Consider the following 19429-nt stretch of genomic DNA (forward strand, 5'->3'; position numbering starts at 1 on the left):
AAAGATTTTATTTATTTATTCACGAGAGACAGAGAGAGAGAGGCAGAGACACAGGCAGAGGGAGAAGCAGGCTCCATGCAGGGAGCCCAATGTGGGACTCAATCCTGGGTCTCCAGGATCCTGCCCTGGGCTGAAGGCGGTGCCAAACTGCTGAGCCACTCAGGCTGCCCCCCTAAGACATTTTTATGTGCACTACTGCCATCTTTGATTTGCACATAGGTGGTTTGGGGACTAAGTATAAGACCCTATTTATCCTGTTAGATTTTCTTTCTCTCCAGTCTGTGACCTTTTGGCACTTGGTCCGGTCATTCAACATGGCTTTATCCCTCTTATTTTCAACATCTGCCTATTTAATAAGTGTGCCTTCTCTATCATTATTGATAAATATTTGAACAGGACAGTTCTGAGGACAGAGCCAGTGGCAGACCTTTAAAGACCTCCCCTCTCCCTTCCCCTACCAGAGTTTCTACACTGGTTTGAGCATGGTCATTCTGCCAGTGGTGAGCCAGCCTGTCTGGCCTGTAATTCTCTCCAGCTGGCCCTCAAAGGGATCATGGTAGGCCCTAGAAAACTTAAACATCTGTAGTCCAAGTCACAAATGCACATGCCTACAAGGGCTTGGCAAGTAACACAAATAATGAAGTGATAATTAATCCAGGCAATCAGTAAATAACCTGTAACCCCTGGCCTTGGTTTCTTTCTTTTTTTTTTTTTTTAAATAATTTATTTTTTATTGGTGTTCAATTTGCCAACATACAGAATAACACCCAGTGCTCATCCCGTCAAGTGGCCTTGGTTTCAAGAGTGCATCGTGGAATGGCGAGGCTGGGGACAGGCTGGAGCAGTAGCCACTGCTCATCTGCCAGGTAGAAGTTGGAGCTTCAGGACAATGTGGGTTTCATGTAAAATTTGATTTTTTAATGTTAGCAAGACAAACACACAAGAACCTAACACTGTGCAGGCCAAACAAAACAGATCTGTGGCTGATTTGGCCTACAGCCCTTGAATTTGTGATCTATCAGGCAGGATATCTCCCTGTCTCCTTGGTCCAATGACCATAGGATACAAAAGAGTGAGGTTAGTTGGATGTTGATGGCATTTGTTGAACCTGGCTCCTTGTGGTTCCCTTAGTTACCCACACAGGAATCTTATTGGGACTGATCTCAGTGTACTAGAGTCAAGAGTGATGCTTGCTTTTTTCTTGTCTGATGGCATCCTCTCCTCATGGTATGTTTCTTCCCAAATCAGTGGCAGGTGTTGAGGAAAGCATCAGTGGGATCCCCTGACTGAGAAACTGGAATTTAGCATTTCTTAAAGTACCCCCCACCCATCCTGGCTTCACTTCCTTCATTTTAGTGTCCGCTCTTCCCTCTCTTCTCCTTTCTGTCTAAGGAGCATTTTCTTTCCCAGGGAATTCAGAGGCATAAGCGCCAGCCTAGCCCTTCCTTGCTCTTATTCACAAACCAAAAATAACTTTTTAAATCCTTTTAGTTGTCTTGACCATTTTGGGGAAGCCTCAGCTCCCACAGCATTAGTCTTCCTGACACTGTTTTTGTAAATCCATGCTACTCTCTCATGTTTCTTCTGGGTTGTGCATGCTCCTTCTGTCTTTTACCCATAAGCATGTAAAATTTGGCCACTTTGGACTTCATAGCCTTTGCTGTCAGGTTAATTTAGGTTTCTGAGAAGGGACTAGTGGGTGATCAACCACGTCATACCTAGTTCCATGTTCACAGAGATGGTCAGGGATAGGCGGCATGGTCCGTGATTGGTGGGGGATGGAAAGCCTCTCACTGGGTTGAGAGAGTATTGTAGCCGCTGTGGGCAGAAAGCACAGAAGTGGTTAAGACTTGGACCTTGTCTTGAAGGTTCTACCATCTGGTGGGGGGGGCAGCTGCTTGAATGATAGAAGGGGTGTGTGTGAAAAGTGCTATTAAGGTAGTGTGAGAGCCCTGGGGAAAGGAGCCATGGGTAAGTCTGCTAGCCAGGTCGGGGAGGAGGTGGCATTGAACTGGCGCTTGAAGGATCAGCCAGAGTGGTCCCACAGCAGCTGAGAAAGGCGTCCCAGGCAGTGAGAACTGCGTGGGCAAAGCTCAGAAAAGCATGAGGGTCCTTTTTGGCCAGAATTGGGTAGCAGTGAGGATGAGGTGGGAACCGTAGGCTGTGGCCTCTGCTCTTCTCCCCTGGGTCTGATCCCACATCCCACCTTCCCCACCACTGCTTTAGAGCCCATGCATAATGGTCTCCCACAGTCTGGGGACTGGTATCATTCTAACCATCTGTTTAATACACTTTATGTTCCAACTTACAGAAAAGTTTCAAGAAGAGTACCTGGGACTCTCACATACTAAAATTGTTTGCAAAAAAAAAAAAAAAAAAATTGCATCTTGCTTTAATTTGCTTTATCAGGGATCCCTGGGTGGCGCAGCGGTTTGGCGCCTGCCTTTGGCCCAGGGCACGATCCTGGAGACCCGGGATCGAATCCCACGTCGGGCTCCCGGTGCATGGGGCCTGCTTCTCCCTCTGCCTGTGTCTCTGCCTCTCTCTCTCTCTCTGTGTGACTATCATAAATAAATAAAAATTAAAAAAAATTTGCTTTATCATTTTCTGTGTATATTTTTTATGTGCATATAATATTTTCCTGAACCACCTCAGATTGTTAGAGATACTGTGTTCCTTTACCCTGAATACTTCAGTGTGTGTGTGCATCTTAAGGACAAAGACATTCTTTTACATAATCAGAGCAAAATGATCCAAGCCGAGAAGACTGAGATTGACAGTGTGATCTTATCCGCAGCCATATTCAAATTGCATCAAATGTCCCAGTGGTGTACCTTCCAGCTGTTTTCTCCAGCCTGTGATCTAACTCATGAGCATGCATTTCTCTGTCTTGTCTCTTCTGTAAGCCGAAGATGTTTGCAAAGATGTTTGTCTTTAAAAAAAAAAAAAAAGAAAGAAAAGATGTTTGTCTTTCTTGTCTTTGAAAGTTTGAAGAAAACAATCCAGGTACTTTCTAGAATGCTCTCCAGTTTGAGTTTATCTGATGTTTCCTCATAATTAGATTCAGGTTGTACATTCTGGCTGGAGTTCTGTGTGAATGATGTTATATCCCTGTCAGCATATCATGTCAAGAATCTCATGATTTTGGTTTGTTGCAGTATTGGTGACGATGATAACTCTGATCATTTGGCTGAAGTGGTATCTGCCAGGTTTCTCTTTAATGTTGTAACTCATTGAGTTTTGAGGAGATGTTTTGAGACCATGTATATATCTTATGCCCCATTAAGCTTTTAATTGCTAGTTGTAGGATCCGCTGATGATTTGCCAAATCTATTGTCCCCTTTATATTTTTTTGTTGGCATCCTGCTGTAAAGAAGAGCTTTCCTTCCTAGAGGGATGAATTCTGAAAATTGAATTTCTCATCTTTGTATTAGCTTTTAACTTGCTGGGCTTGGCCCCCAGGCTCCTTTCTTTTTATGCTCTCCCCCATCCTGTCTGTGTGCTTTGCTGGACATCAGGTGTATAGTGGTGGTTCTTAGGCTTGGGAATAGACCTGGATCTTCGTCCAACTAGCAGCTTTCTTGTCACTGGCATGACTGGCACGGCAGGGGGCTAAATGCACGTGGTGTCTGTTCATCAGTGTTTCTCTCAGGGCTGGCTGGGGCTGGGAGTGGGAATGTCATCTTGTCACTAGCTCTCAGGGCTTATGTGAGTAACAGGCAGAGGAAAAAAAACCCTGTGGGTTCCTTTCCACTGAAAAACTCTAGCTGACCTCTTGTCCAGGTTGCATTTTCCTCAAAGCTGCTCACCCCCTCCCTGTAAGCACAGACACTACACACTTACAGCATATAGCCTCTTGGTGTGCTTGGTTAGCTTTTTCCTGACCAAAACTGAAATCAGCGTGGTCTTGGTGTTGCTTTGGTTATTTTGAGTTAAAGATCTTTGGTGAGTCCTTAATAAATGCATGGTTTCTGGGGAGCCTCTTCAGTATGATCAGTCTTAGCTCAAAAAGGATCTGAGTAGCTTTCAGAATTCTAGATTAGGACCTCTTTAAGATCTGCCTTACATTTCTATTGGTGTAGCTAACTGGGAAAGGAGACATTAAGATGAATTCAGGTTCAAGCGGTGTCAGGGACACAATTTGCAAGAAAAGCAATTTTTTCTTGTGGGTTTAGGTATGCATCTGAGTGGTGTGAAGCAGGGTGATGCTTTTCTAATATTATGGTTCATCTTTTTCCTTTTTTTCTCTCTTTCTTCAGACAGGCTCAGAGCTCAGCCCAGTTGATGGACCTGTTCCAGGTCAGATGGACTCAGGGCCAGTGTACCATGGGGACTCAAGGCAGCTAAGCGCCTCAGGGGCGCCGGTCAATGGTGCTAGAGAACCCGCTGGACCCAGTCTGCTGGGGGCTGGAGGTCCTTGGCGGGTAGACCAGAAGCCCGACTGGGACGCTGCCCCGGGCCCGGCTCACACTGCTCGCCTAGAAGATGCCCACGATCTGGTGGCCTTTTCGGCTGTGGCCGAAGCTGTGTCCTCTTACGGGGCCCTTAGCACCCGGCTCTATGAAACCTTCAACCGTGAGATGAGTCGCGAGGCTGGGAACAACAGCAGGGGAGCCCGGTCAGGGCCCGAGGGCTGCTCTGCTGGCAGCGAAGACCTGGACACGCTGCAGACGGCCCTAGCCCTCGCTCGGCATGGCATGAAGCCCCCCAACTGCAACTGCGATGGCCCAGAGTGCCCTGACTACCTCGAGTGGCTGGAGGGGAAGATCAAGTCTGTGGTCGTGGACGGTGGGGAGGAGCGGCCCAGGCTCCCAGGGACTCTGCCTTCTGCTGAGGCTGGCCTCCCAGTGCCAAGCACCAGGCCACTCCTCAGCTCTGAGGTCCCCCAGATACCTCCCCCAGAGGGCCTGCCCCTGTCCCAGAGTGCCCTGAGCATTGCCAAGGAAAAGAACATCAGCCTGCAGACGGCCATCGCCATCGAGGCCCTCACACAGCTCTCATCTGCCCTCCCTCAGCCTTCCCACTCCACCTCCCAGGCTTCTTGCCCCCTCCCTGAAGCCTTGTCCCCTCCTGCCACTTTCCGATCTCCCCAGGCCTACCTCCGGGCTCCCTCATGGCCTGTGGTCCCCACTGAAGAGCACGCATCCTTTGCTCCTGACAGCCCTGCCTTCCCTCCAGCAACTCCTAGAACAGAGTTTCCTGAAGCCTGGGGCACCGACACCCCACCAGCAACTCCCCGGAGCTCTTGGCCCATGCCCCGCCCAAGCCCTGACCCCATGGCTGAACTGGAGCAGTTGTTGGGCAGCGCCAGTGATTACATCCAGTCAGTATTCAAGCGGCCTGAGGCCCTGCCCACCAAGCCCAAGGTCAAGGTGGAGGCGCCCTCTTCCTCCCCAGCCCCAGCGCCATCCCCGTCCCCCATGCTCCAGAGGGAGGCTCCTGCACCATCCACAGAGCCCGACACTCACCAGAAGGCCCAGACCGCCCTGCAGCAGCACCTTCACCATAAGCGCAGTCTCTTCCTGGACCAGGCCCACGAGACCTCCTTCCCTCCTCCCACGGAGCCTCTTGCTCCAAGCTGGTGGGCCCCACCAAGCTCGCCTGCCCCACGGCCTCCAGACAGACCACCCAAGGAGAAGAAGAAGAAGCCCCTAGCACCAGCTGGAGGTCCCACGGGAACCGAGAAGGCCACCCCTGGGATCAAGCCCAGTGTCCGGAAGCCCATTCAGATCAAGAAGTCCAGGCCACGGGAAGCGCAGCCTCTCTTTCTGCCTGTGCGGCAAATTGTCCTGGAAGGGCTAAGGTCCCCAGCCTCTGAGGATGCACAGGCACATCCACCTGCACCTGTTCCTGCTTCCCAGGGCTCTGCTGTCCCCCCGCCCCCAGAACCTTCTCTTGCGCTATTTGCACCTAGTCCCTCTGGGGACAGCCTGCTGCCCCCTACTCAGGAAATGAGATCCCCTAGCCCCATGACGACCCTGCAGCCGGGCTCCACCGGCCCTCTTCCCCCTGCCGATGACAAGCTGGAAGAGCTCATCCGGCAGTTTGAAGCTGAATTTGGGGATAGCTTTGGGCTTCCTGGCCCCCCATCTGTGCCCATTCAGGACCCCGAAAACCAGCCAACATGTCTCCCAGCCCCCGAGAGCCCTTTTTCTACCCGCTCCCCCAAGCAAATCAAGATTGAGTCTTCGGGGGCTGTGACTGTGCTCTCAACCACCTGCTTCCATTCAGAGGAGGGAGGCCAGGAGGCCACACCCACCAAGGCTGAGAACCCCCTCACACCCACCCTCAGTGGCTTCCTGGAATCACCTCTTAAGTACCTGGACACACCTACCAAGAGTCTGCTGGATACACCTGCAAAGAGAGCCCAGGCCGAGTTCCCCACCTGTGATTGTGTTGGTAAGTCCACCTGTGTGTCGGGCTAGGAAAAGCCTGGTGGGCTTGGGTTTCTAGGCTCATTGTCTTGTCTGGCAAACATTTATCATGTGCCAACCACCCCGCTGGAGCCTGGGGACACAGAGAAGAGTTCACAAGCTATGGGAAAAGACACTGAAGGAAACCGATAGTGATGTTATGTGGTGTGTAGCATATTGCTGGAGGTGGGCGCAGGTGCTTTATCAAACAGATTGAGGCGAAGGCATCATAGAGCCCTTCCTGTGGGAGATGGTGATTGTGTTGAGGTCTGAGCTTGGTGGCTTTGAGAGAGTGGGGCTTATTTGGATTGTTCTTGGTCTAAGGGGGAGCAAAAAGGGAGGAGTACGTGTGGGGATGAATAAAAGGTGGCCTGAGAGGCAAGCAGGGACCAGATCTTACAGAGCCCAACAAGCTGAGTTCAGGAGTTTGACCTGATTTCATAAGTAGGTATAAGTGAACTTCTGAGGGTTTTAAAGCAAGTAATCTGTCACCTTGTGCTTCTCAAAGACTTTGCTGGCTTGTGATGGGGAGAAAACCTGGTGGGGAAACCTGTAAGAAAGGTGTCATGAGCCAGACAAGAAGTAACAAGGGCCTGACAGAGTGGGTGGGCAGAGGGCCTCTCAGGGAGGGCATGTGGGGTGAGGACAGTCCGGGTCTCTGCCTCGGTGGTGCTGGTCCCTGAGAACATATTTGAAGGAGGGGTGATGAGTTCTGTTTGGACAGGCTGAGAGCCTAGAGCTCTGAGTTGTGGGTTTCGATGTAGTCAGCATCCAGATGGTGGCTGAGGCTGTGGTATGGGTAAGAGGACTGACGAATTGGTCCGTTTCTGAGCCTTGCCTTCTAGTAAAAAATCAGGACCAGGGCTGCAAGGACTGCTTCTGGGGGCTTCTGTCTTGGGAGGTTACTGATGCCTTGGGAAGTCCCACGTCGACTCTAGGGCTGTGGCTCTCTGCTATTTCTGGAATGTTTCATAAAAGAACACAAAAAAGTGTTTAAGTTGTTGCTCGAAAAGCACATTGATGCTAGTGAGGAGCATGTTGAAATTCTTGAGATTTTATGATACACAAAACAGGTCTTACAAAAAGGCTGTACTCTCTATTTGTTAAAATAAATTACTATCAGGTCAATTGGGTAATTCGTTGGGATGCTGTGTCCTTGTCAGTAAGGTGGAGCTGGGATGTCTTACCCACTCTGGCTACCCCAGACTCCTGTACTCCAGACAAGGAATCACTTGGGGAACAAGGAAAAGTTGGCTCCTGTGTTTCTATCTGGGGGTGAACAGAGGTGCAGGGTCCTGCCAAACACTCAGGGGTTGTAGCCTCTATTCATTATTGGATCTTAATAATGAGATGACTTCGAGGGCCTCTTGCTCAGCATTTTGGAGGAGCTTGTTCTGATCATGGGATTTGGGCTCTTCCCTTTGCCCTTTTCTCTCCTTGCATCGGTATGTATCTGCCCGTCTGCCTTGTACTTAATACATTATTAGGTGGTTCTCCTCCTGCAGTGGAAGACAGAACTTTACGTGGTGCCTACACCATAGTTGGTCCTTACTAAACATTTTAATTATTGAATTCAATTATTTGGATATGGTGCTTGATCATACTAGTTTTGTTTTTTTTTTTTAATTTGAATTCTAATTCCATCACTTCCTTGTGAATAAAGTAAAAATGATAGTAGTATCCCCTCACCAGGACTGGTGAAAGATTAAATTAGTTCATATGCATAAAGCACTGTGTCTGGCACCTAGTAAGCACTATAAGAGAGTCATGAAGCCTATTGAGTGCAGTAAGGCAAGAGAAAGAAGTAAAAACATACATATTATAAAGGAAGAGAAGTGTTGGCTATCACTTTATTCATCAATCATTTGTTACTAGCTCTGTACTACAACTGTAAAGGATAAAAATTAGGAAACATGGTTCATCTCTGGAAAAACTGTGTGATGTGCTTGAAGCGACAACCCAAACCATAAGATACTCAGTCACCCCTTCAGCAGGCATCAGACATTTGCCTGTACAGTCATATGGATGTGGCTGGATGGTTAAGAGTGTTCTGAACCCCCAGGCTTGGTTGTCATTATGGAAGGTAATGTTTTCTTGTGGAAACTCTTGTTCCACGCTGGGTTTTGAAGCCTGCAGTGAGCACAGATGGGGAAAGGCAGAAAGGCACCCACTGCTGCAGCCCCAAGAATGCATGAGCACCATCCCCTGGGCAACAGGAGCCAGCTAGATGTAAGGCCAGTAGCACAGGGCTGGGTCTGAACCCTCAGCGTCTGCATGCCACCAGAGAGGGCAAGTCTCAGCTTGAAGCCAGCGAGCGGAGGAGCAGATGGAAGAATGTCAGCACCCCACACACCCAGCAATAGCAATGCCGGCAGCTGCTGCCCCTCAGCTGGGGAAGGGCAGGGCAGTGGGCAAGACCCACTACCACCAATCCTTTATTGTTCCAGTTTGTGTCTTATCTGTATCCAATCCTAAACAGGGAATTTGAACCAAACCTACCTCGTGTTGTTAAATGTTAACTTATGGGAACCAGTAGACACAAACAGTACATAAATAATCATCGTGTTGTTAAATGTTATGCTTAGTAGGAACCAGTAGACACAAACAGTACATAAATAATCATCTCACCTATGTGGAAGGAAGGGACTGGGAGGAAATATGTCAATAGTGGCTGTCTCTGTGGTCAGACAGTGGGTGACTTTTCTCATATATGTTTTCTGAACTTTCTATAATGAAATATGTATTTTATAATCAAGAAATGTTTTGAAAGTGTATCCTGGAATAGCTTGGAAGACAGTTTGTTGAAGGCTGGTAACCTTGCGGCAGAAGACTGGTGAGGGAGCTACTGAGAATAAGAAGAATCGTAGGAGTAGTAATAATAACACTGATGAAATACTTGCTCTGTTCCAGGCACTGTGCCAAGTACTCTACAGTTACCACCTCATTTAATCCTCATAACATCTATATGAGGGGGTACTATCAGTAGTACCATCTTAATGATGAAGGAAGCAAACTTAGATTCAGTCACACATACCCAGGTCCCATATTCAGCATATGGCAGAGGTAGGATTTGAACTAGGCAGTTGGACTCTTACCCATCCTACCATAATACCGTGATGGAAATTGTTTAGTTGAGAAATGAATCCTAAGTAAAATAGTGGTATTAAGAGTGAAGAGGGCCAAGGAAGAGGGGATTCACTTGGAAACAGCTTCTTGAGGTGCTGAGGTTCATGTTAGGGAAAGCCATCCTGTTTTCCAGAGGTAGTTGGAGATCCCATTTCTGGACAGTTGCTTCCATCAGCCAGTATGGCAGAACTTGTCCCTGTGAACTCAGGCTCAGGACAAGGGTTAGGAGTAAAGGCTGCTCACTCTGGGATTAATGTCAGATGGGAACCGTCTCGTATTCCAGAAACTCATCCTTTCCAACAGTGGTAGGTAGAGAGGTGCAGATTGCAGGTCAGTTTAAGGAAGAATTTTCCATAGAAGGACAGTGAAATTTGGAGACACCGTTATGTGCTTATAATAAACAACTTTATAAAAGCATAAAAAGGTTTTATAGCATAGCAAAAGAAACAGTATTTAATGTGATGATTTTTTGCCAAATCGGCACTTTTGACCAATATGGGCTTCACCGGGTAATCAAAATCCCATATGCCAAGAGCACGGTTTTTCCTTGTATAAAGACTGTGAGTTTCTGAAGGTATGGGTGGCATTCATATGGACTTATTCTCCAAATCTTGAAATACTAGAATTAAAGGCACCCTTTGAAACTTCAAAGAAATAAACTCAGAAGATGTGAAAGGAAGTGCTTTTCTCCAAAAGGCAGAATGGTATATATAGGTCTCAGAAAGTCTGGGTGAGCGAGGGGTGCTGTCCAACAAATGTGGCTAGTAGTAGTGTCTATTGGGTAACTTCAGTCCAGACCACAGTTCTGAATGGGAGACAGAGAGACTTACCTCTGTTTACAATAATAGAAAGTCTACTTCCTGTAGTTTCTATGAGGAGGTATCCCCTCCCCCCACCCCTGCCTCTCATTTAGTTTGAGATGAAGAGGAACTTCATGTGTTTGAAATATTTTTTTTTTAGACAATGGAATATTTGGATCCTGCATAAAGGTGGGGAGATCTGACTCTGGGTCAGATCAGAAAGGTATCAGAAAGAAGCTCCTGGAGGAGGTAATATTTGATGTGAGAAGTTTAATGGATTAATAGGAAAAAGGTAGAGTGTTCCAGGCAAAGGAACATGAAGATTACGGGGGTGAAAAATACATGAAAAACCACATGAAGATGTAGAGTTGAGAAAACCTGGGGAAATGCAAGTAGTTCTGGTGTGACTGGTACACTGGATAAAAGATTGGGAGTGGCCAGACAGAGGAGCTTCAGGGGAAATGGAGACGATACTGAAGGCAGAGAAACCAGTTTGCAAGCTCAGGCGTGGTTCAGGCAAGAAATAATGGGTTCCTGAACTCAGGGAATGACATTGAGTGGGAAGGAGGAGAGGAGTGGATGGATAAGAGAAAGGTTAGGAAAAAGAGCTAACTGCTGGCTGTAGGAGTAAGGAAGAAGAAGCAGTCCCAGGTGACTCTTGAGATTCCAGACTGGGTGACAGGGTGGACAGTGGTGCCATTCACCTAGATTCAGAATCCTGGGAAGGAAGCAAGTTTGGACATTGAGATATCTGTGGGGCCTGGAGGTGTGCATCCAGGTGGGCCCTGCAAGTTGGAGGTCCTAGAGCAAACTGATGGTAGTTGACATTTCAGCTGTGAGCGTTCCATCAGGCTGAATGTGTAGGTCAAGAAGAGGCCCAAGAAGTGAGGATACTAGCTCAAACAGGAGACTGTGAAGGAGATATGAAAGAGATGTGGAAAGAAATTGAGGTGGGGGGAAGGTTAAAGAACCATTGGAGAGGTTGGGAGGGCTGAGAGCCTGGGTCTGAAGAAGGGTCACAATTTAATGCTGGATTATTCTTTGTCTTCCAAGATTTGTTATATGTACATTAGTTTCATCGATTAAATCCCAGGTTCCTAAGGAAACAGGGACTGAATGTTGTATTCCTAAAACGTGGAAACTGGTACCGAGCACTTGGGTAAATGCTCTTCATATTTTTTGGTTAACTGGGCAACCTTATTCTGCCTCCATATTTAAACTCTACAAAGACATCAGATGAGTTTAGGCATGATCTCCTTCCCTTTAATCTTTGTCATCAGTGAGTATATCTGTGTAATAAAGGCATTTGTGTCTCTACTACCTGGAGGCCTGGTGCACTGCCTACTGACTCACAGGCAGCTCACCCATGATTTTAGTTAGAAAAAAAAAAAAAAACAAAAAACCTCATCTTGCAAACATAATCTAGGGTAGGGCCCAACCATCTTCCTACCCACTGTGTGGATTTATGACTGCCGGGAGGCAAGGAGCGAGCAGTTAGTTATTGGCTGTCATGGAAATAGAGTCTAATTATTATATAAGCTTAAGCTGTTTAGCTTGAAGTCCCCTGAAACGACACAAGGAAACAGGTATTTCTCTAGGATTGTTTGGAAAAAGAAGACTGGTACATAAAACCTTTGTGTGATCTTGACACCTATGCATTAATTATACCAGTTATCAGTCGTCTGTATCAATGTCATAGAGAGGAGAAGAGCCTCGGCTTGTGCTCCCATGCTCCCATGTCTATCCCTGGCCATCATATTTACCACTGGGAAAGTGTGGGTGCTTCAGTCTCTGTAGAGAGGGGTGGGAGGAAGATATGAGGTTCACTTAGAAATTAAGGATCCTTCTTGCTGTTAGGCAGTCATGAGTAGTTTCTTGTGTTTAGTATCTCTTGCTGATAGCAGAAAGGATACATTTCATTCTCTCTTTAGCCTAGTGCAGAAGTAGAACAGAGCATATTTTTCCATCTTAATGAGCATAAAATTAAGTGCATAGGGTGAAGAAAAGCACTTAGAGCTACATAACCAGCATTTTCTCAAAAATCGGATTTTTCTCTCCTGAGCTCTGCCCCAGAGCTTCTGTCTTTTAGGGAGGGAAAATCACTTTTGTCTACTCCAGCTGCTCAAAGCAAGACATAAAATAGATTTTTCTTCAGGGAGAGTTGAGCTGTTCCCTTGCTCTGTCACTTTACCTCCGAAGAGTAGGAACACACACTGCACTGGGCACTAGGAGGAGGATCAGTGACTTACTGGCAAGATAGCAAAAGAATCCTTTCCTAAAAGGAACAACAACAGAAACAAGAGAAAATTCATCAGCCGAAGTTTGGAAATAGCCCCAGTCTTAAACCATGAATTCCAGGGCTGTCTACTAGCTTAAGATCAGTTGAATTAAAATAAAGGATGATATGGGGTATATATATATATAGCTCCCAGTGTTAGGTGAAACAATAGTGGACTCTCAGAGAGACATGAAGCTGGGAGAGAAGGGCTAGAGACTACTCCTCTGGAGGGCATTCTACGTGGACAGTGCGGAATGTCAATGGGCATTCCCTCCTAACTCTAGCTTCTCATGGGGATCAGGTACAGGGTGAGGATGGCCAGAGAGGAGAGACTGGAAACCATATCCTAGGAGCCAGCTTTGTAGCCGAGGGCCAACAGCACCAAACAAAGGCTATTGTGCACAGAGAAATATTTGCTGAACCACCAAACAAAAATCCTGCAATCTGTGGGACTTTATTTTAACTTGATGTCTTATCAGAGTGACCAGCTCATTCCCATGTGAAGAAATAAACCAAAATCCTAGCATCAGGACAGAGTACAACCCAATCCTCAACACAAACATACATACATGTTTAGAGGTGTTGGCCCCAGCAAACTCTGCCTAAGGATAAAATTTCCTAGTTCTAACAGTCCACAGCCAGCCCTAATTCCTCCCCTGTGCCTTCAGGCTGCTGAACTTTTGAACTAATAGTTGAAACCTCTACATCATCTAGTTCTTTAGCTTAATTCCAAGGGAAGAATTTGAGCAGTGTCCAGGTAAATAGGAATAAGGACATTCCACCCACTCTGTTTGGGGCAAATATGTAGACCAGTGGCTTTTCAACCAGGAGCTCTTTTGCCCTTCTTTTCCCCAGGGGACATTTGGCAATGTGTGAAGATAGCTTTGGTTGTCACAACCAGTGTGGTACTACTGGCATCTAGTGGGTAGAGGCCTGGGATGCTGCTAAGTCTTCTGTATTCTTACACAGGGCTTTACAACACAGGGTTATCTGGTCCAAAATATAGTACCAAAGGAGAGAAACCCTGGAGATAAACTTTTCCATGGAAAGATTAATTAATAAGCAAACAAACAAGCCAACATGCAACCCATTCAGATTCTGTGGGAAAAGTGAGGGATTAATATAGTATTTAGAATGAAAACTTTACATTAGAAAAAACAAATTGGAAGAACTGATATATATCATCAAGGAAGTTGAAAAAAAAATTCCCTTTGAAACAGGAGGTGAAAGATGAAGGGTAGAATAAAATTACAGAGAAGTCACAGAGGTACAGATTAAATTCCAGAAGGATGCTGTTGTACAAAGCACACATAGCTGCACCAGAAGCTGGAAAAAGCGGAATCAGAGTTACAGGAAAAGCAAATCAGTGAGGAAGAGGGACTTGGAGGTCACTGCAAAACAGGAAAAGAAAACAGAAATGGTCCTAGCCAGGGTGGGGAGATAAGGGGACTAGAAGAGGAAGGAAGGAATCCTGTATGCAGATTCACTGTCAGGAATGCTGGCAATGTTCACTGGTGAAGAGCATGAAACAAACTGAGCAAAGGCAAGAGTCAAAGAATAGAAAACTTTGGAAGTGAAAGAAATGAATGAATAAAAATGGCCAAATAATGAGCCTGGTGAACTTACGGAATTTCAAGGATAAAGAATCACTGACAAATGAATTAACTGAAAAATTAAGTCATATATACTCATTTTTTAAGCTTAAAAATACTTTTAAAAAACGTTCTTTTAATTGAAACACTTATAGGAAGGTATACAAACCTTAAGTATACAACTCAGCCAGTTTTACAAAAGGCACGCACTTTTGTAACCACAGTTAGATCAAGAAACAGCTTTTCCAGCACCTCAGAAGCTCCACACCCAGTCACCTACACCTGACTCCCTAAAGCACACTGTAGCTTGCAAACCAAATCTGGCTCTTATCTGTGAGCTAAACACAATTTTTATGTTTTTAAATGGTCCCCCCCAAAATAAAAAGAGGAATAATGTTTTGTAACTCATGGAAATTAGATGAAGTCCAAATTTCAGTATCCATTAAGTTTTAATGGAATATAGATGTTCTCATTTGTTCATGTATTATCTGTGGCTGCTTTTTTTTACTACATCAGCAAGGGTGAGTACTTGCCACAGAGACTACATGCCCTGCAAAGCCTAAAATGCCATCTGGCTCATAACATAGAAAGTTTGCCAACCCCTGTCCTAATGTAGCTACTTTTCTGACTTCTTAACCACATAATGAGTTTGCCTGTTCTTGAATTTCATATGTATCATATCATAAATACATATGTATTCCTTTATATACTGACCTGTTCAGTGTTGTGTTTGTGAGATTCATATGTGTGTGTAGCAGTACCTATAGTCCTTCCTTCTTATTGCTGCATAGTATTGTGTTTTATGATTATACCACAGTTTATCCATTTGGTCATTGATGATCACTTGGATTATTTCCAATTTGGGAGTTATTATTTTATATCATGCTGATATAAAATATTCTTCTCTATGTCTCTTGGAACATGTATGTATACATTTACATATTTCCTTTGGACATATACCCAAGACTGAAATTGTGGTTCAGCTTAGTTGCTACTATTGCAGTTGTGACAGTTTAAACTCCTACCAGCAGTGTCCCATATCCTCACCAGCAAATAGTATCATGGTCTTTCTACCATTGTGGAAGGTGTGACAGGGTTATCTCATCATGGCTTTAATTTGCATTTCCCTTAGGATTAATGAGGTTGAGCACCTTTCATACCTGTTCATATTCTTCTGTAGAGTACCCACTCAAGCAATTTGTCTATTTCTCTATTGTGTGTCTGTCTTTTTCTTATTGATTGGCAAGGGTTCTTTATTTTTGGTGGATATGTGTATTGCAGTTCTCGGAATATTAAAAGTTTGACCCAGGAATTCTATACCTAGTTAAGTTGCCATTCACACATAAAAGCTTCATTAAAACATTTCCAAATACACAAGAACTCAAATTTTCTAGAGATGAATCAGATAAGTAATGGATTGGAGAATTTATGTATATGATGGGGCTGATAGTGAACACTAAATATATTCAAATGTGAAATCTGCATTTAAATAACTGATAATTGTTTTTCTAAAATGGGTGATTTATTTACTTATATTTGAAATTGTTTTATATTAAATACCTCTTTGATAACAGAGAGAAAAAATATATGTTCAGAGGATACCCACAAAAAGCAGGAGACAAAGTAAAGGAGGAGGGGGGAGAAATTGTAGGGGTGCTAACTTCTTTCTCTGCAAAAGTACAATTAGCATTACTAAAGACATACTATAGATTTTTCCAGATTACGAGGGGTAGGGAATGGGTAGTAAAAGAAAATATAAAACCTGTAAAAAAAAAAAAAAAAAAAAAAAAGGAAAGAAAAAAAACAAGGACACAAGCATGGAAAATATAAAGTGACAGGAAACCATGCATATATTATGACAAATATAGAAAGGGGAAACTCGTGTATTGAATTTAAGATGAATAGCATTAAGCAGCACCAAAAAAGGTTAATGAACTTTATTTTACTACAAAAAAAACAGAAGCATATATTGCTCACTGATTCAGAGTATATACTGCATTCTATAGAACATTACCCCAACCTTGCCAAGTATTGTCATCTGTCTGGCACCATAACCTAGTAAAAGCCTATTGCTACAGAGAAGATACATGTATACACACACATATGTATATGTATGTGTGTGTGTGTGTGTATATATATATACACACACACACACACACATATAGAAATAACGTGTATATGTATATATAATGAGATGTATTTTCTCAGGTATATGTAAATATATATAATGAGATATATATGGCCTTATGAATATATACACATATACATGAGAATAATAAACTTTGTAAATGTATACTAGTTTTATAACTAAGTGTATTTGATTATAAGTTTAATTTTTTTCCATAGAATATCTTCTCCCTGATATAGACATAATCAAGGAAACGGATCTATCTTCATATTTAAATCTATCTATCTAACATGTTTTTATATATGTAAAATCAGGAAAAGCGATGTAGTTAGAAGAAGCAATGCTTTTAAAGGGCTCCTTGAGCTGCCTTGGAAACTGCTACAAGGGAAGGAATGACTGCTTTTGTTTGAAACTTGGAGCTATGTCTGCCTTTTGGTTTTAGTCGCCTTCCCCGAGAAACCTATCTAGTGTCAAGGCTGGCTTGGTTTTGGATCTGTATCTTTTTTCCTAGCTGCTGGAATGGAGTAGCCAGGATTTGGTTTGCATCTTCTTGAAAATCTCCTTTCTCTACCTTTAGCTGGGTAAGTTTTGAGCTTTTCTGATTTGGGGCAGAAAGTAGTGACGAAAAGCTACATTATGTTCTAGTTCCAGTGCAAGATCCTGCAGTCAACCCATTACTTTGACTTTTCTCCAGACAATAGAAACTGGAATAGAGCCCAGAAGTTCTGGCATATTCTTATATTCTATTTCTTTATACCATGTAGTCTCCTAGCGCCTATAAAGAGCTTTCAGACCACTACTTCCAACACCCACATTCTTACGTTTTCTTTCCCTAGCCTCCCCTGGTCTCCCCTCTCCCCCACCCCCACTCCATATGCTTCCTTCTGCAGTCCTCTCTGTTTTATGTTCAAAATAGTGTATATTTAGAGCAAGTCCTTTTTAATCCTTTACTTGAAAATATTCATTCATTCATGAAACATTTAAGCATTGACAGGTTGAGAACAGTGCTAGGTGACTCCATCTCAGCTAATCCTCGACAATTCTGTAACGTAGGAACATTATTTTAACTGCTTTTAAGGCTCATAAGGGTTGTGTAACTTGGCCACAGTCATACAATTTGTTTGGCAGAGTCTGGACAGCAGCTGCCTATTGAGTTAGTACTGTGTGCCAAAGACTGCACGGAGCCCTCTGTATAGTTTGCGCAGGAAGGCATGAGGATTAGAGATTGGGAAGGTAACTCATCACAGTTCCCTAGGTCTCTGCAAAAATCCATGTTCTTTCTGCTGGGCCATGCTAACAATAAAAATGTGCCGTGATACCTGCCTTGATATTTCTGTTGTACGCAAGGTGCTCTGGGGATCCAGAGGGAAAGTGGACCTGAGAAGTGCCCTGGGGTTTGAGAAGAGGTGGCATTTAAACTAGACCTTAAGAGAGGAGTTTTTCCAGAGAGAAATAAAGGAAGCTGCTGCTGTCAGTGAGGAAACTGGTTTAAAGACACGCAGAGATTGCACAATTGTGTGATAGGAGTTGTGCTGGCCTCTGAAGCATGCAGGGCTGGGAGGTGTACAGAGATGGCTCCCAGGGGTCTTGCAGATTGTGTTTTGGAATTTGAGTTCTGTCTTGTCTAACATGGAGTTATCAGTGGGAAGTGGTGTGATCAGAATTTTGTTGTGGGTGTATAAACTGGTGGAAGTGGGTAGAATAACTTAGGAGAGCTGAGATCAGTTAGACCATGCCAATAATTCAGGCAAGAGCCTGACCCAGGACATTAGTGGGGGATGAAGAGCCTATATGAGCAGAAGCCATAAGAGGCAGGCACGTCCCATCAGTTCATCAGCTGGACTGCAACATACCATTGTAAACCTTTTTGGAGGGATCAAACTATTTTATTGAGGGCCTTCAGGTAAATGTCAAAGGTCTAGGAGTTCAGTGAGATCTAACATCCTCAGCCTGGCCGGGACCTCCCCAGCTTCATAGTGGCCTGAAAGTACTGCAGACCTTTTCTTCCTTGTTTTTATCTTATTTATTATGTTTTTATTATATTTTATTATATTTTGAGAGAGAAGGGAGGGGTGCAGAGGAGAGGGAGAGAGAGAATCTTAAGCAGGCTCCATGCCCCCTGCAGAGCCCGATGTGGGGCTTGATCTCACAACTCTGAGACCATGACCTGAGCCAAAACCAAGAGCTGAACGCTTGCTTAACCAACCAAGAGCCACCCAGACGCTCTTTCTTGTTAGTGTTTAAAGCCAGGCACACAACTGAACTCATTTTCACACACTTGCTCTTATTCTTAGTGTGGGTAGTGACCCAAACACCATTTTGCTTGCACATAGTGTGTATCTGATGTATGTACACAGATGTACGTGTAATTGAGTGTGTATACTGACTATAGTATATTACACATGCAATACTGAAATTTGCTTTTCCTTTCCCACTTAAGATATCTGGGAGGGAGATCCCTGGGTGGCGCAGCGGTTTGGAGCCTGCCTTTGGCCCAGGGCGCGATCCTGAGGACCCGGGATTGAGTCCCACATCGGGCTCCCAGTGCATGGAGCCTGCTTCTCCCTCTGCCTGTGTCTCTGCCTCTCTCTCTCTCTCTCTCTCTCTCTGTGACTATCATAAATAAATAAAAATTAAAAAAAAAGATATCTGGGAGGTCATTTTCTGTCAGTAAAGCTGGAGCTGCCTGATTGGTTTTGATGCTGCTTAGTATTTCATTATATGGATGTGCCATAGTGTCTTTAGAATACATAATGTATCATGATGGACATTGAGATTTCTGATAGTTTACCATTACAAATGATGCAGTGAGTATTCTTGTATATATATATCATTTTGCACATATCCAGATTTCCAGAAATGAGTTCTTAGAAGATTTGAAATTCTTTGAAATTGCGGAGTCAAATGGACTCATGTGCATTTGTAATTTTAACATCTTGCTAAATTACTTTCTATACTGCTTGTTTTCCTTACTCTCATCAACACAGGACGTTGATGGTGACTCATCTGGAAGTTAAAACTGGGACCTTATTGTAACTTTACAGATGCTTGAGCCATTTGCATTTCCCTTTTTATCCTTTTAAATTTTTCTG

At 44.4% G+C, this 19429-nt stretch overlaps 1 protein-coding gene across 4 annotated transcripts in view; it reads left to right on the forward strand.

The window, feature by feature from the left end:
- TET3 (tet methylcytosine dioxygenase 3) overlaps nucleotides 1–19429 on the forward strand; it is a 106736-nt gene that overhangs the window by 49875 nt on the left and 37432 nt on the right. For all 4 annotated transcript variants that reach the window (XM_077842932.1, XM_077842934.1, XM_077842935.1 and 1 more), the window contains exon 3: nucleotides 4260–6399. In XM_077842932.1, the coding sequence (XP_077699058.1) occupies nucleotides 4260–6399 (2140 nt within the window). The remainder of the gene's footprint in view (nucleotides 1–4259; nucleotides 6400–19429) is intronic.

This window comes from Canis aureus, chromosome 12, assembly GCF_053574225.1.
Source record: "Canis aureus isolate CA01 chromosome 12, VMU_Caureus_v.1.0, whole genome shotgun sequence".
NCBI lineage: Eukaryota > Metazoa > Chordata > Mammalia > Carnivora > Canidae > Canis > Canis aureus.